The sequence below is a fragment of the Etheostoma cragini genome, chromosome 15, assembly GCF_013103735.1.
Source record: "Etheostoma cragini isolate CJK2018 chromosome 15, CSU_Ecrag_1.0, whole genome shotgun sequence".
Classification (NCBI taxonomy): Eukaryota; Metazoa; Chordata; class Actinopteri; order Perciformes; family Percidae; genus Etheostoma; species Etheostoma cragini.
Genome location: NC_048421.1, coordinates 16007177 through 16024000, shown reverse-complemented (window position 1 = coordinate 16024000; position 16824 = coordinate 16007177). Strand labels below are relative to the sequence as shown.

At 39.8% G+C, this 16824-nt stretch overlaps 2 protein-coding genes and 1 long non-coding RNA gene across 7 annotated transcripts; 1 reads left to right on the top strand and 2 right to left on the bottom strand.

Moving 5' to 3' along the window:
- Positions 1-964: 964 nt before the first annotated feature.
- On the top strand, positions 965-12896 carry atxn7l3 (ataxin 7-like 3). 4 transcript variants are annotated; one of them, XM_034894042.1, is made up of 15 exons: positions 966-1244; positions 2207-2249; positions 2401-2500; positions 2888-3020; positions 3121-3292; positions 3400-3497; positions 3609-3631; positions 3741-3786; positions 4796-4833; positions 4947-5015; positions 5115-5158; positions 5765-5836; positions 6153-6289; positions 7860-7922; positions 12407-12896. In XM_034894042.1, exons 3-15 carry the CDS (start codon positions 2450-2452, stop codon positions 12418-12420), a joined length of 960 nt encoding a protein of 319 aa, XP_034749933.1. In that variant the 5' UTR covers positions 966-1244; positions 2207-2249; positions 2401-2449; the 3' UTR covers positions 12421-12896. The 4 variants fall into 4 exon arrangements, with proteins under 4 accessions (XP_034749932.1, XP_034749933.1, XP_034749929.1 ...); XM_034894038.1 differs by lacking the exon at positions 12407-12896 and having other exon boundaries at positions 7860-9956; XM_034894040.1 differs by lacking the exon at positions 12407-12896 and having other exon boundaries at positions 966-1257; positions 7860-9956.
- On the bottom strand, positions 10403-10960 carry LOC117957942. The gene is made up of 2 exons (XR_004659626.1): positions 10855-10960; positions 10403-10506 (listed from the first exon to the last, which is right to left on the bottom strand). It is a non-coding gene; the product is annotated as an uncharacterized LOC117957942 (long non-coding RNA).
- On the bottom strand, positions 11931-15901 carry tmub2 (transmembrane and ubiquitin-like domain containing 2). Of its 2 annotated transcripts, none has more exons than XM_034894044.1 (3): positions 15766-15901; positions 13755-14386; positions 11931-13112 (listed from the first exon to the last, which is right to left on the bottom strand). In XM_034894044.1, exons 2-3 carry the CDS (start codon positions 14369-14371, stop codon positions 12719-12721), a joined length of 1011 nt encoding a protein of 336 aa, XP_034749935.1. In that variant the 5' UTR covers positions 14372-14386; positions 15766-15901; the 3' UTR covers positions 11931-12718. The 2 variants fall into 2 exon arrangements, with proteins under 2 accessions (XP_034749935.1, XP_034749936.1); XM_034894045.1 differs by having other exon boundaries at positions 15770-15884.
- Positions 15902-16824: the final 923 nt, after the last annotated feature.

Below are 16824 nucleotides of genomic sequence, written 5' to 3'. Positions count from 1 at the left end.
TATCAGTTGGACAAAACAATTTAGTTGACTTTTGCTAAGGATAGTCATAATGGCCACTTCTGACCATTGGTATTTTAGAGGTTACACGTTTAATAAATTAATTGAGAAGATAATCAACAAATTTATCCATTATAAATATAATCATTTGCTACAGACCTAATATGCTTCCAGCTGTTTGTATGGCCACATTAACCTGCCACGAGGCCAAAAAATGAGCTACTTGCCCCAGGTTGGAAAACGCATAATTATTTATTTAATATGTAACTGTAGACAGTAAGCTAAAATAAATGAAGGATTTTAAACACCAAGGCCAGGTCAGAAAATAAAGGAAAACTCTTATTGTTTCCTCCAATTTTCAAAAAAATAAGCACAAACCATTTAATACACTCCTGGTTCGGTGGTGTCCACATATTTTTGGCCATAATGTGAATATTGTAGTTACAGATGACCTCATTCAACCGTTCAGGCACAACTATGTGATCACAGAAAACGAGCAAAAATCTCACGTTCCTTTATTAATGTCTTAAGTAGATGAATCTGCGTCAAGTCTGTCAGTAATACCGGAAACATGCTGATTGTACCTTCAAAATAAAATCATCCATTGGGCCTTAGCTGCGTCACACACTCCTAGCAACTATAGCCTTGGTCCACGAAAAATATTAGTTTATGTATGGAACAAGTAGAAAACATTAAACTACAAATTGTGTCTTAATGCTTTAGTAACAGTATTCCAAAAGCGTTACCCACTATTCAAATAATATGATATTATAACAGTACATTTTGCTGATATACTTTTTATCGTATTTTCTTATTTTTAACAGGGTATTGTTACATGGTGATATTGATACTTTTACCAACGTAAAATAAAATGAGTAATTTGACAACGCTCGTCCTCGGAAGCAAGGCTTTTATTGTTAAGATCACACCCGGAAGTCAGTAGTTACATTTGTATTTTTCGGTCTGTTCGGTTTAACTGTCTATGGACCGTCGGTCTTTCTTTAACTGTCTATGGTCCTTCTCTGTTGTTGGCCTCCGCTGTGTTAAGCGGGCATGGAGCGTTAATTTAACCGACACCTGCGACAACAAACAATCTAAACGAGGGATTTTCTTCACCGGCGATACAAGGATGGATGTGTCTGGGGACCAGGCTTGTCATTAACGCAGTTTGTTATGATGACTGACACGGTGATGTTGCCTCCCTCAGAGAAACTGCCAGTTTCAGGCTGAGTTTTCGGCATGACAGGGTAACATACTATGGCAACATAACGTCACTACATTGTATCCGAGTATTTCACATCAATAAGCAACAAACGCGTCTTCTTCTCCAACTAGCTAGCTAAAAGAGTAGCAAGGCTAGCTAGCAAATGCTAAAACTAAAAAGTAATATTAGCTAGTTGACGTTCAACATTGTTCATGTTAGTTTGCTTCCAACTGCCATTACCTGCGTTTGTTTGGCCTTTTTTTCCTCTACTAACGTTAGCTAGAGCTGGGGAGGTTGTTGAAATGGCTGCTTCAAATTTGAATGTAGTCATTTTCGCAGTGTCTGTAAATAAAGACGCATCTTACCTTGATTACGTTAACCATACCTAAAGCATTGAGATGTAACGTTAATGCCAATAATGTCCCGTTGCACTATAATAATTTAAAAAAGCATACGTATTACTGTTTGCTATGTGTCTAGACTTAGGATGTGTTCTCAAATTGTAGCTACTTATTGTATTGGATGGATTAATCCTCCAACGTTTAATTCAAGACGTATATAGCTTAACTTAACGCCCAACATCTGACACATGTGCAGCTAGTATTATAGAGTATATGTACATGTACAACAGTACAATTTATACAATACGCTACACTATATTTGATACTCTTTCTACTGGATCTCATATCCCATACGTATTATACAGTGCTGTGTTATGCTATATTGTAATATGTGAGACAGTCTGATTACATTATATACTATACAGACAAACACTAAGTATCATTATATTATATATTAGTCTGATGTAGGCCTACACTGGGTACATACTAGACTTTCTGACTTTGCTGCTATTAACTTTACTACTGTAATGTTGTCAGAAATTACTCTTTTATAGTTTCAACTTACTTTCTCTTTTCATATGTACTTATTTCTTCAATAAAGGCTTATCTTATCCCTGAATTTATATAATATAAAATGTATAATATTTTTGCTTCACTTCAACAGAAAGAATACATATCTGCAACAAGTGTCCATAGCTCTTTTAAAAGTGAGTATTTTGAATTAGCAGTTTGATTCATAAACATAGCTGTTGATGACAGATTACGTTTGTCTCTCTCTTTAATATGCTACCCGTTGACCAGGACTATCACCATCTCATGATTGTAAATTGTCTGTTTTTTTTGGTTCAAAATCCACAGGTCAGCGTCTCATTACCTTGTTATCAAGATTTCCAATACAGATTTTCAAATGAAAATGGAGGATATGCCCCTGTCAGGCCCAGACAACGCCAGGCTGGAGGTGAGTGAATATATATATATATATATATATATATATATATATATATATATATATATATATAGTGGAACAATATTATATATATAGTGGAACAATATTATATTGAAAGTGTCACGATAAGTATGCAATATTTAGTTTATTTTGTGAAGTGCTGTGTCCCGTCCGTTGGCTGGTCGGCTTAGTTATGTTTGATTTAGAGACCACTTGAAATGCTATAATAATCATGTTTCATTGGCCAGTTGCCGTGTCACTTGCACATGAGTGACAGTGTAAGTGAAGAAACAGAGACAACAAAATGGAACGAATCAGAGAAGAGAAGGAAAAGTTGTGTCCTGTTCTCTTATTTATATTGTTCTGTTATACTTTTTTTTTTACATGATCTTATTATAGGCCTTGGTCCATGACATCTACTCTGAGCTGGTGGAAGATGCCTGTTTGGGCCTGTGTTTCGAGGTTCACCGTGCTGTGAAACAGGGCTACTTCTTCTTGGATGAAACGGACCAAGAGAGCATGAAGGAGTTCGGTTGGTGCCATGGCTTCCAGTTTGTTTCTGGTCTATTTGTCTTCTCATTTTCTTTGGTGTGTTTCTTTATAGTAAATGTGCCTTTTGATCACTCTTCCAGAAATAGTGGACAAGCCAGGTGTTGACATATTTGGCCAGGTGTACAATCAGTGGAAAAACAAAGAGTGTGAATGTCCGAACTGCAAAAGATTGATAGCAGCTTCTCGCTTCGCCCCGCACTTGGAGAAATGTCTCGGCATGGGACGCAACAGCAGTCGCATCGCCAACCGCAGGTCTGTCAATAAAGGTTATTCAGGACTGATTGTTGTAGTGGTCCAAAATGGGTTGGAACATCGGATCAGACTGTTTGATGGTTGGTGGGGCTTTTACCTTTTCACAGACTAGCCAGCAACAATAACATGAGCAAATCAGAGAGTGATCAGGAAGACAACGATGACCTCAATGATAACGACTGGTCGTATGGTGCAGAGAAAAAAGGTGAGCATTTAAAAAATAGCTTACCCTTCATTTTTACTGTGCTAAGTGTAATTAAGTAAAACTCCAAGTTGCTTTCACGTAATAAACAAACTTCTTACTTCCATGTTACAGCTAAAAAGAGAAAGTCAGAAAAGGTATTCTTTTGGATTTGTTTCCTCTTTTGCAGACGGTATTAGTTGATTAATTGTATGTTTTAATATCTATAATGAGTTTATTCTAATCTGAATGATTTTCATTTTGTAGAATCAAAATTCCCCAAGAAGACCCAAATCTCTAAAACATAAAAATGGTGAGTCTATCGGGTATTTATATTTCGGTGTATTGGCGAAGGGTTGGTCCGTGCCATTCCTTTCTAAGGTGGTGTAAATGTTTGTAATGATTCTGGGCTGGACCCACTCGGCTCAATGTCAGCACAATGCAAGACTGGGTGAATATACAAGACTAAGAGTTGGAAGAGTTTAGCAAACATTCAGCCAAACTTTGGGATTTGTGTGCAAATCATGGTGCGTATTAAAGTAACGATGTGCAATAATATATTCAGCAATGTTTGATTATTGTTGGCATTTGTGTAATATAATAGTTAGACATTAACCTGCAAAACCAAAGTGTAAAAACAAAAGAATTTCTGGTTTAATGGATCAAGCTCTTGCCGGATTTTTTCTATTTACAAGGGAGGAGCAAATGTTATTTGATTAGCTGCAAGCTAGTGTCCAAGTATATAAGTTAATGTCAAATCAATTTATTTAAAGCGCACATTTAAAACCAACCTACGAAGAACCAAGTGCTGTACAAAGTTATATCATGTTATAAAAAGGAAAAGGAAGACAATAAAAATATAGATACAATGAACATTATAGAAACAACATACTACTATACAAATGTCCCTAAACTAAATCAGACGCCAAAGAAAAAAAGACAAGACTTTAAGATCTCGGCAGTACAGGAGGACCTAATATGAATGGGAAGTTTGTTCCAGAGTCTCTGGGCCACATGGGAGAAGGCTCGATCGCCCTTTGTTTTCACTGAGACTGTGGAGTAGCTAGAAGGAACTGATTAGACGAGCTTAGGTTCTTGGAGGTGTGATGTAGGGTAAGGAGACCAGCTATAAATAAAGGGGCCAATCCATGTAATGCCTTAAAAACCAGTAACATTACCGTAAAATTGATTCTATATTTGACCGGGATGTGGTTGGAAAGCTACTTTATTGTGACTTGATGTCCAATTTTGATGATTTTATTTAGTAGTTTTACTGGTGCATGTGGTATAAAGAAGATAAACAGTTGTTTTTTTTTCCCCAGGTGAGCTTGGGAGCAGCATCAGTTCAGAGCCTTACAAGGTGACAAATCTTCCTTTGTTCATGTCGCCTGCCACACCTCAAAGTTCTTTCATCTTGTATTGCATGTCTGTTCACGGTATTAATACCGGTTCTTGGTCTGTATTTCATTTCAGTACAACTATAACACTGGCATCAGTTATGAAACTTTAGGCCCTGATGAAGTCCAATCCCTTTTAACAACGGTGCGTAGCCTGCATGAATGCACCCAAGCTTAGAGATCTTTTACAGTCTTGTTTCTCTGCTCTGTTGTTTTTAATTACACAAGTTGTTTGTTTCTACAGCAATGTGGGGTGATCTCAGAGCACACCAAGAAGATGTGTACCAGGTAATTACTGTATAATCCACTGGCTCGTACTACACAGTACAGCTAGTGATGAAACTTTAAATGTTTTTGTGGCCCTAATGTCTGGAATACTGCAGGATAGTTTCAGGTACTGTGACGCCTGGCCTTATGTGGGCGTTGCCATGTTATTTAATCCAAATGTCAGTCAAAAGTCAAAGGTCAGTGTCTTCATTTCCCTTCGGTGAAGCTTTTGTCATGAAAACTGAATTACTTCATCCGTATAAAAACATGTATGTTTGGACTAACTCGGGGACACAAGTTGGCAACTCATTGCAATTCATTGTTTAAAGTTTTTCTGGACCAGAGATTGCGTGTTCTTCTTCCCAAAACAAAACACCAAAGAGCTAGATTTCAGATAGTTTTAATTAGACCGTGGAGGACTCTGTCAGTGACCAACTTCTACAGTAACATTTTAACACAACGTTTAACACAGCATTGCTGCTCTTCCCTAGCTGATTGGTCACTGATTGTGTCTGCAGCAGTCCGTCCGTCCCGCCTCCCTCCGTCCCCTGGGGCTGTGTATGCAGGCAGGGTGATGCGAGAAGTGAATGTGTCAGGGATGTATAATGCCACCTTGTGTCCCACCAGGTCTCATCGATGTCCCCAGCACACGGACGAACAGAGGAGGGCCGTCAGGCTGTTCCTCCTGGGGCCGTCCGCGTGAGTGTCCTTACCCCCCCTCAGTGTACTTAACAAAAGTAACATTAGCATGACTGAAGTGACCCTTGTGGTGCAGGTGTTAGCTGACATACCGGTAGTGTTGCTGGTCAATGTAGTAAAAACTCTGACACAGGGGCAAAGGCAGAGTTGTGACTCTTTCATATTGGGTCTCAGTGGATGAGCATCTGTTCCAATCAGTATGTGACTGACATGATTCAACTAACTTTGTGACCATACCTGCATAATTGTTACAGGCAACTTTATGCCACCCATACGTCTAACCAGTCAGTAACTCTGTCTGGGTTGCATGTAACAGGCCAACGCTGCCTGATGCAGACGCTGTGGTGGAGAGTGACAGCTTTGACATTCAAGATGGACAGACCCTGATGAGCCGCCTGCAGTGGGAAGACTCTCCTGATATTTCACCCAGTGACTCTGCCTCATCTAAAGCCAGTAAGGAAGTAACATGCATTACACTGAAAGTTTATGTTTTGAGTTAACGTACAGGCCGTTGATGGACCGTTCTCAGGATTGGCCTACACTTTCTGTCCCCCCAGTAAAAAGTAATCTTGGAAAGACAGCTTTTAGATATATTTCCCCATTTCTCTAGACTCAAAATCCAGATCCAAATCTGAAAGATTACGGGTCTGGCATCAAGTAATGAAATTCGGTCATTTCGAGGGGCGGCACCAAGCGTGCATTTGAAAATCTCACTGCACGCAATTGGATAACACTACAATCACAACAACACACGGGGTGACATTGTCATCTGTTTAGCTTGCCTCTGGCCTGCTTACATTAGATACATCGATGTGATTGGTGCAGCTCGACTACAAGGGTATAGTTAATGAGAATCATTACTCAATGCCGGAGTGAGCAAATACAAAAAAGAACCCGGGATTCCAGGGTACCATTCCTCTCGAAATAATTTACAGAGTAATCTAAAACTGGATGCACTAAAACCAATGGGTTAGGGTTAGAGACCTTATTCACTTTAACTGAGACAGTTTTTACATAGTACAGTCATACTTATTTGCATCACTAGTCATGTTGTCCATCAACCTATTGTATTAGAAAATGTTGATGGAAACGGCAACATTTGGAAAAACGTCCTCAAATTTGCAAAAAGGTTTTTACACGTGGCCGGGGTGAGCTCACTTGGCCGAGCGGGCGCATATATGTAGAGGTTCATTCCTCGACGCAGACGGTCCAGGGTTTCCTGCATGTCTCACCCCCCCTCCCCCCCTTCTCTCTCCCCTTTCATATTTCTGTCCTATCCAAAAAACTTTCTCACTTGAGGTGTTATTTTGCCTTTTTCGAAAAAGGGTAAATGCGCAAAATGGGAGATGGAAACGGCTTTGCCGATTAAGTTGTGACGTAGCAAACATGTAAGTCACATGACTAAAGGAAATGGGTCCCATTCAGTGCACCGTACAGGAGTTGCGGTGCCTCAGTCACGTCGGGTAAATTGTTGAAGTGGGTCGACAGCTTGAATCGTACGGCCTTGCACGCCGCGTATACACAGCGATAAAAGCTTGTCTCGCTGACACCAAATGTCTCTGCCACAACCCTGAATTGTGCACAGGTGGCCAACTTGTACAATGCTACATCCCTCCAATCTACGACCATGCGTCACGTCAACTTGTGACGAAATCAGTTGATGGAAACGCTTCTAATTCTCTTTTTTCTTTTCGTCTTTTTTGCGACATTTTAAAAGTTTGCTCGACAATGAGATGGAAACATGGCTAATGTCACGTTCAAATGCAAGAGATTGATAAATGGGTTTTTAAATGTTTTCAATCTTATCTTATTTGTAAAGAATACTTTTATACTCTTTTATTCCTGATTATGCCTCCATACTGCTGTTTTGATATTGAAATCCTTAATATTTTCATTTGATTGTATTTTTGTTTGATTTTTCTTTTTGTACGCTGTACTAGGTCTCTTGTAAATAAGATGTTGATCTCAATGTGTTTTCCTGATTCAGTAAAGTCCATAGATACATTTTCTGTCCCTCTCACAGGCACCAACCATTCAGATTCTAGGAGGCCCAAGAAAAAGAAGAGGATGTCTCTCGGTTTGAACAGTGGAGTAGGAGGAGTAGGAGGAGTAATAGGAGGGGGAGGGGGAGGGGGAAGCCTGACTGGAGGCGGTGGCAGCAGCAGCAGCAGCTCTCAGAGTAATATCAGCTTTTCGACCAAAAAAAAGAGGCCCAAACTCTCAGCTCCCTCTAATTCCAGTATCTATGATGACCTAAATTAGCATAAGCCCTGTCTGTCAGAGCAGCTCTTTGTTCATCCGTACATTTACAGACCTGAACAGGATGGGATCAAACTTGACTTTGTAGTTCTTATTCATTCACTCTTGACATGTAATTCAATTGAATGAACATTTCTCCTTCTCAATTATGACCACAGTGTTCTAAATGTTGTGGATAGGGGTCAACGCGTCCAATCAGATCGGCAGGAACCTATTGAGAAAATTCCACCTTAAAACAGACTTTACCTAGCCTCACCTAGTCTTAAATGATTAGGAAGTCTCCAGCTGTGAATCAGAAAGCGTGCCTATATGCCGATAAAGTCCCCATATACGGTGTCGCGGTGTTCAGACAGGCATTTCAATTTGCACAGTTGCACTAGATGTCCACACTGTACGTGGACACATGGACAGTACACCCATATGCCATTGTTGAGCATGTCATTCCAGATGTTGGATCAGACGTTGGAACCTGGCACAAGAGCATGAGTGAGATCAGCCGCTGGTGGTGAGTGATAAGGTCAGGCTCACAGTTTATCCCAAAAAGGTGTTTGATGGGGTTGAGGTCAGGGCTCTGCAGGCCGGTCAAGTTGTTTTTGAACCCTATCTGGGAAATCCATGTCTTTATAGATCTGTCTTTGCACGGGGAAAGCACCTTATTAAAAAAAGAAAAGGGTCTTCAAGAAACTTGTTGGAAGCACGCTATTAGATAAAATATCATAGCATGCTGTAGCATTTGCTGTTGCTTAATTTTAACTAAAGGGCCACAGGGGTGTCCACATACTTTTGGCTGTGAAGTGAAAACAGACCTTGAACTTGTCTGTAGCGGTCACCATCCCCACATTAAGTGTCTTCCAGCAAAAGTAATTCAAATCAAAGAATTGGAACTGATTTGTACAATATGATATACAATAATATCACTTATTTTATTTTATGGTCTAAAGAAAACTATACATTATCAGTTTTAAACTTCTAAAAAGACCATAAATGGCCTTTTAACTGCAGGCATTTTGCCATGACATAGCAGGAAACCACAGGTGTAATCAACACTGTCATTTATAAGGGGCGGCACTCCATTCCATTTCAGGGTCCGGCCACTGGGCGCGCTGGCTCACTGACGGGGATTACTGATGCACTTAAATGGAACACAGTCAGCCAGCGTTACAAGAATGAAATGATTTCCTGCTATGACAAGTCAACATGTCTGCTATAAAAAAGGCCCATTAGGAATATTTGTCCACTCTTTTCTGGAAGTTTGTACAAAATGTTCCTTTACATCTCAATTACGGACGGCCTGTTTTTTCCTAAACAACTAATTTAAGTTATTCCGAGACCTTTTATGAGCTATAGTCTGTCAGAAAGGACTTTTTGTTGGCCCTTAACCTTTTCCACAAAGCATGAAAAGTCTTAAAATTGGCTTTCTGAAACCTTCAGGTGCTTATTGTTGGCAATTCTGCGACCTGTCCCTCTTTTTAGATTGTGTGTTCATATAACTGAGTTTCGGGACACGTGGACTTCAACTGCTTTCAGTTCAAACCTTGATACGCATATACTGGACTCTTCATAAGTGGCTTTTTAATTCTAGCATTGTATTGCACTGTGTGTATGTGAGTGCGTGAAAGATCTTTTTCATAAAACTATGCATCCTGTGAATGTGACTTTCTTGTGAAAGTACATGTGCCATTTTAATTATTTAATGTTTTTTGTTTACATCAACAATATATTTAAGTTGTATCTGTCACTGCCTATAAAGTGATAAAGTGTATTATTTGTGTGTAAATGCAGATTTTGATATTTGATGAGCCGTTAGGCTTTTGGGGCACATGTACAGTACGTATTTGTATGACGCGTGAGATAAAAAAAAGAATCATGAATCAAACTCAAATTTCGTCCCTTGGTAGAAAACTTGTGTGTTTTCACTTAGTTTCTGCTTATAGATCACATTAATCAGAGCTACGGGTGGGCTTGTCATTCACAATCATGAGTGATAAGTCTGTAAGCCTATATGATGTCTAATGTGAAAGTTGTAAGATATATTACTATTGTCCAACTTTTCACAGTTGATGTCTTTGAGAAGCTTTATTTGGGTTTAAAGAGACTTTACAGTTTCAGATATTATTTGCAGAGTCAGAATACAAGGAGGATTTAGTTTGTATGCATCAGGACATCCTCGCTGTAAAACTTAGGGACTGTATGAAAATTATAGAGCGGTAGAGGAGTTAAGAAAAGGAGGGTGTTACTCCATCAGAAGTGCTTGTTGAAGGGTCAAATAGCTTCGGGATAACCCCACCACCTTTCCCATGTCAGTTGTTTCTGAAACAGACAGTCCGATAACCCCAGTCCCTCTACGTTGTGATTGGCCAACCGTACAGAGGTGAGAAAGGAGCCAGAGCAGGATCTCCCCTCTCTGAACCCTCGCCTTGTCTTCCTCTCCAGTAAAAATAGGAAAATAAACCCTATTTAACACGCTTTTTCTTTTTTTTTTACTTTTCCACTACCATCAACTTCATTTAAATTAAATACCTAATTTGAGTTATTAAAAAGAAAAGAAGAAGCTAAAATTATGAATTATCTTGGCAAATAGTTATGCTTTAATATATAATCACAACAGTTGAGTCTTGTTTTTTCACGGTCAAAAATGTACTATTTTGACATTTTTGTTGCTTATTTTTGGGATATTTGCTTAAAAGAAACCATAATCTTCTGATGTAGAAACTTTGAAAACGGGTCAGATTTGACCCAAAGATATCAGGACAGATAACGCTCTTTTTGAGTTATTCAGCTACTTCTGTCGATTTCACTACGTTTGACCAAGTGCACGCAACGTACGCCGTTCTCTCCGTAAGCAATATGGTGTCTCGCCCTTCTTTACGACAGACAGCGCTTCACTTTGCCCTTGAATCCGGCTGCTCAGAACAACTATGAATGCTGTTGCTTTTTGACTGGTCGGACAACAAGCTGAATGAACGACTATTTCTCAAACATAATCCGACACTTATGTTTTGTCCTTTTTCTGAAAGGTTAGATGGTCTGAAATTGAGCGTGCAAGGCAAGAGTCTTTCTTTTTCTCCTCCCAGATTCTATTTTATTTAATTTTTCCCCCAAAAACATTTAATTGGCGCATCAAAATCAAGTAGCTAGTAAGACAAATAACTCAGTTTTAAGGAACAGGATAGATAACTGTGCTGCGTGAGCCTGATTCATTCATTTGGTGGCTAAAAAACTGTTTATTAAGCAGCTCTTTATTTAAAAATAGTGAATGGCTTGACTATTCACAATGTAGATTTTTATTTCTAGGTATTGGGGAAAGTGTTTCTTTTTGTTCTAAGTCTATTAAAAAGAGCAAACAAAATATGAAATTCAAGCTCCGTCCCCACCCAAATAATTTCCATACAGTCCTTCAATTCAAGTGGATTCAGTTGTTAGTCTCAAATCTGTCAAGCCCGATTTCATTTCCAGTAGTTTACACTTCGACATGTGTTTGTAGTAACTTTGACCGTGCCCTTTTGAATCTTTTCCAGTGGAGTCTTGTGATGTGCACTAAAGTTAAATGACCTGTTATTGAGATATTGGTAGGTGTGATTTAGGTTTTAAGCCACCTTTATGTGGATGAAGATATCAGCTGGTGTTCCCTTGTGGATCTGTGTATGTGTGCCGTAGGAGAGAAGGCAATGTGAGATATATATATTTTTTTTATGCACAAATCTGTGCATGTGTGAGTGACTGTTGTATGTGATCATAATGTGATTTATTTTCTTCACTACCATGCATACAGGTGTTTTAAATAAACACAAAGCATAACCAGAGACTCACTTCTTTGGACTACGAACAGATGAAACAGGTTGGTTTGAAATGCTTTAATTTGAGACATCACTGAAGCCAGAGCAGTCCAGCATAATCAGGAGGGTGCCATGTCACCCTCCAAATCTTTAAGTGCCAGATGCAGGTTCATCTGATTCATTCTATCATTTTATTTACAGAAAATACACAATATATTTACAATAACTTCTCAAAAAAATGTCTATTTTCACATCTAGTGATTATTTAAATTAGCCTATTTCTACATAGCAACCGTTTTTGAGCATCAAAGATATCTGAACATTTTAGCCTAGCACTGGGGCAGCTGTAAGAGTCCGTATTTGCTTACACAGAGCTTGGCTCATTCGAAAACAATGGTGGTTGAACTGGCACACAGCACGTTGAGTGGTTCCAAAAGGTTTTTAGAGCATTGCATCTATCAGTTACTTATACACATAGAAATGGTGATCTAAAAAACAAAAGACAAACAAGAAAACATTAGCAACAATAAAAGAGCGCATACTGTTTGAACCACTAAGTCGTATTTGGAGAGGAGCCAAAGTACGGTCTGGTTTCAGCTGAACTTCGCTCACTGCAGATTATTATTTATTTCATATATACTGTACAATGCCTTTTATTTTGTTACATGCACAAACAGCCATACCTAGTCACCCACACACACTCTGCAAGCATCCAATCAGCCGTGGCATCTGCAACAAGCAGCGTTTCGATTAGTCCATCTCTCCAGGCGACGCCCCCTGCTGTAATTGTTTTTTTATTTTTACCTCACAACATTCAGCCGTAAGTGTGTTCCCCCTCTCTGCCTTTTCAGCGGCTGTGCATCCCAAATATCAGAAAGCTGAAGAACACAGTGACTCCCACAAGGGAGATGGTCGCAGGGGTGGTGAAGAACTGCCTGTAGTTGATGCGGAAGTACCACACCACGGCCAGTATCACCACAAACACGGGCACCACCAGGCTGCTGGTGCTGATGGCCACACCAGCAGCCCTCAATCCTCCGGAGACTCCAGAGCCGACTCCTGCTCCGGGCCCAGGCTGAGCCCCCTCCTCTGGGGTAGCCTCGTGCAGGGCCTGGGAGATGTGGCAGTGGATCACGCTGTTGTGTGTGATGTTTAGGGATACCAGAGTCTTCTTGGGATCCTGCAGCAACTGGCCTTGGTAGATAAGTTTTATTTGATGCTCCCGACCTGAGAAGTATTTACTGGGGAAGAGATTGAGGGAGACGAGGAAGAAAAGTTGTTAAAAGACATAATGACCGTTCATTATGGCATTTTTGGATAGTCGCTTATTTGCTTTCTGGCAGGGACTTGGATAAGAATATCAATATAATTCTTGTGTGTTTATGATAAATGTGTAGGTGCAGCCAGCAGTTGGTTAGCTTAGCTTAGCTTAGCATAAAGAATGAAAGCATGGGGGAACAGCTAGCCAGACAACGTCCAAAGGTAACAGAAATGTGTAAACAGATTTTGTTACCTCTAAGTTTACTCACTAATAACCGTGGTGATAATCGTGTGAAAAGGACAAGAGCTTTCTTTCATGGAGTCTGCCAGGCAACCTCGCAGTGATGACAAGACTTAAGGCCAAGAAATAGTCCCATTCATATAACCTCTCATAAAACCACAACACGTTAATTAGCAGAGCCGGGCTAGCTGTTTCCCCTTGTTCCCCAGTGTTTATGCTAAGCTAAGCTAACTGACTGTAGCTTTACATTACCGTACAGAGACACATCTTCTCATCTAGCTCTCAGCAAGAAGCAAATAAGCACATATTTTCCGAACTGTAAAACTATTCCTTTCACAATCTATGCTTGAAGTCTGTAGGTGGATGTTCGGGGTGGTTTTACCTTTTCAGTACTCCCACTGTATCCTCTGGTTCTACAACAGCTACCTCCTCCGTGTCATTTAGGTACTTCAGACGGACAGAGATGGAAGCAATAGTGGTGGTGGTGGTGGTGGTGATGGGGCAGATGGTGCTGGACAACACTGGGATATGCTTTATAATGTTTTTATCTTCCTCCTCCAGCGCTCCATCCTCCTCCTCTTCATCCTCCTCCTCATCATCTGACGTATGCATTCTTCCAGCCTGTGGTTGTTTGCTCTGGATATCCAGCAGGAGATCAGTCCGTACCCCTTCAGCTCCCTCCCCAGTCTCCTCCCCCTCTCCCCTCCCAGTCCCAGGCTCGCCGTCGTCCGGCTTGTTCTCCTGGGAAGTCGGAGGAGCCTGCTGTTCCGGAGTGTCTGCGCTGGCAGAGCCTCCGCTGTAGCTGTCGGGGCCTCCCAGTCCGATCAGAGAGGCGTGAGCGCCCACAGTGAGGATGGTGCCCAGTATGTGGTCTCCCCGGTCGGCCACGTGGGTTGAAAGCCAAGCGACGACGAGGGCCAGGACCAGAAGAAACACACCACCTGCTGCCGTAACCTCATCCCCCATCCCATCCAGCATGGTCAGTGCACACACTGCCATCCCTGTCCTCCAAACCTGAAGACAAAAAACACAACACGATTATGTGTACAGCCTCAAATCCCAAATTTGCCCCAAAGAGCTTTACAATCCGTACAAATATGTAGCAATTAAAAAACATATAATCAAAATGAAACACGATCTTAAAGGCTATCCGAGTGTAGTCCAACACTTACCATTCTCTCATCATACAACCAAACTCAATTAGATTTTATGGGAAAATAATCTGGCTTTTCATATAATTTCCTCAATGAAAATGAGTTCTTTTTACAAATAACTTAGTCTAGTTATTTAAACTATGACTTTACTAAAAACACAGTAGGGTGGAAAGATGTAATGCTGTATGCTCATTATAAATAAGTCAATCAATGGGACATTTTGCATTACTGTTTATTATCCCTTTATTATTTAAATTTGTATTGGGCCATTAGCAGGACAGCTTTATGGAAATATTGGATTTACAGAGTTTTTTCTTGTGACAAAGTACCTTTTTTAATTCACCGGATTCACCAAAAGCTGGTTATTCTTTATCTATAAACAGTTATTTTAATTACTTTTACTACACCATGATATTATAGTAGGGCTGAAACTACTTTTGAATTTCACTATTGAATAATCCGCCAATTATATTTTAAATGAATCTATAAATTGTCAGAATACAGTGAAGGAAAAAGGCCCAAGGTGGCCTGTTTTGTCCAACCATCACTTTATTGGGTACAGAGTGAAGCCAACATACTCTTACGTATTATTTGAGTGAATTGAGCCCCTGCGCATCCGGATAAAGCTACTTCACACAATGCACATGACTCGGATTTGTACACGTAGAAACCGATTATAAAGACATTATGCCATTGCTCTACAACTACATACATGTTTTGAATATACGCAGGGTTGCTGGCAGATTACTAATATGTCAACGAGGGGTTACCATGTGTAAAAGGTGTAAACGTTAAATAAGATCAAAGTTACTTAACGCATAAATCCGCAGCAGCTATCAGGGCTGGTCATCAGCTGTTTGTTGTAGCTGTGAAGCTATGTCTATAAAACCCAGCTGTTCATAGACGTGTCAACAGCGACGTCTTATGCCACGTTAAATAGTCATTACACTCGACATTTAGCTAGCTATGCCAAAAAAATGTGCCGTTATGTGACCTTCTGTGCGGCCAGCTTGTCATGTTGTAACTGTTAGGTTAGGCTATGTTGCTAGTTAGCGAGCTAAGTTAGCTTGCAAGCTAGCCTACCTTGCTAGCTTAAAAAAAAACAAAAAAAAGAACGACCTTCGGCTGTTTACGACTCTCGCCGCTCTGTATTGTTTTTGTCGCGAGTGTTTTCAAACTGAACACAAAGTCGCGTGAGCGTCTGCGCGTCTTTGTTGTATTGATATTAAACGATCTTACCGACCAGCTGTATAAGTCAGAGCATGTTTGAAGCCGAGGCTTAATGCTAGTTAGTAGCTGCTCCTTAAAAAACCCACATAATAAACACAGAGGCTACGGGACGAGACGGCGTGACGTCATCCCCGGGCAGTTGGGAACGCTTGGTTTCGTAACGGGTCACGCCTGTTGTTCCGCCTGCGCCCACGCGTGGTCATAACATATATCATTTATGATAATGTATGATATTTACTATACTGATAATTTAGGGACAGTGGTGAAATGTAACTTAGTACATGTACTCACGTACAAATTCAAGGTACTTTCTACTTCTACTCCACTACATTTCAAAGCGAAATATACTTTTTACTCATTTTTTTGAAAGCTTTAGTTACTTTTCAATTTAAGATGTTTGCATACAATGTATAGGGAGAGCATATAAAAGACAAAAATTATTGGTTACTTTGATAATTGATGAGCTAAGATAAAGACATGGTATAAAGTGTAGTAGTGTAGTAATATAGTTGTATAGTATAACTTTCAACTTTATTGTCAGTGTGCAGAGACAGGTACAAAGACAACAAAATATAAGTACAAAGTAATATAAAGTATGGCACTGCAATATAACATAGTATATGCAGTATAGTACAGCAGTATACCATATAAATGAATCATACATTAAATACATTTTGGTGTCATATAGTAGGCTGGAGTATAATAACAAAACTATATCCACAGTATGGCGAGGTATATAATCACTCCGGCACAGAGACAATGGAGAGGGAGAGGCGAGTGTCATTTTACCCAGAGCCAAAAGTGAGGTGTCAATAATGAAAAGGATGAATAAATAGTAGTTTTATACAAAATGTATAAAAAAATTGAGATCCAACTCAACCAACTACAACCTTAACATCCTGTGTTAATGTTACAACATGAGTGATAATAATCTTATGATATAATAATAACAGTAAAACATTCAAAGGGATGCATTGAGTACTTTTCTAGTTATATGTAAGCACATTTCCATGATTATAAATCTATGTATATAACATATATATATATATATATATATATATATATATA

What these genes read in the sequence shown, in the direction of transcription:
- tmub2 (XM_034894044.1), bottom strand. Translation starts at nt 14,371, where the DNA reads ATGGCAGTGTGTGCACTGACCATGCTGGATGGGATGGGGGATGAGGTT. An exon ending in ACAGTGGGAGTACTGAAAAG is followed by an intron (nt 13,113 to 13,754) that starts GTAAAACCACCC and finishes TCTCTTCCCCAG; the next exon opens with TAAATACTTCTCAGGTCGGG.
- atxn7l3 (XM_034894041.1), top strand. Translation starts at nt 2,450, where the DNA reads ATGAAAATGGAGGATATGCCCCTGTCAGGCCCAGACAACGCCAGGCTG. An exon ending in AGAGAGCATGAAGGAGTTCG is followed by an intron (nt 3,021 to 3,120) that starts GTTGGTGCCATG and finishes TCACTCTTCCAG; the next exon opens with AAATAGTGGACAAGCCAGGT. An exon ending in TCAGTTCAGAGCCTTACAAG is followed by an intron (nt 4,834 to 4,946) that starts GTGACAAATCTT and finishes ATTTCATTTCAG; the next exon opens with TACAACTATAACACTGGCAT.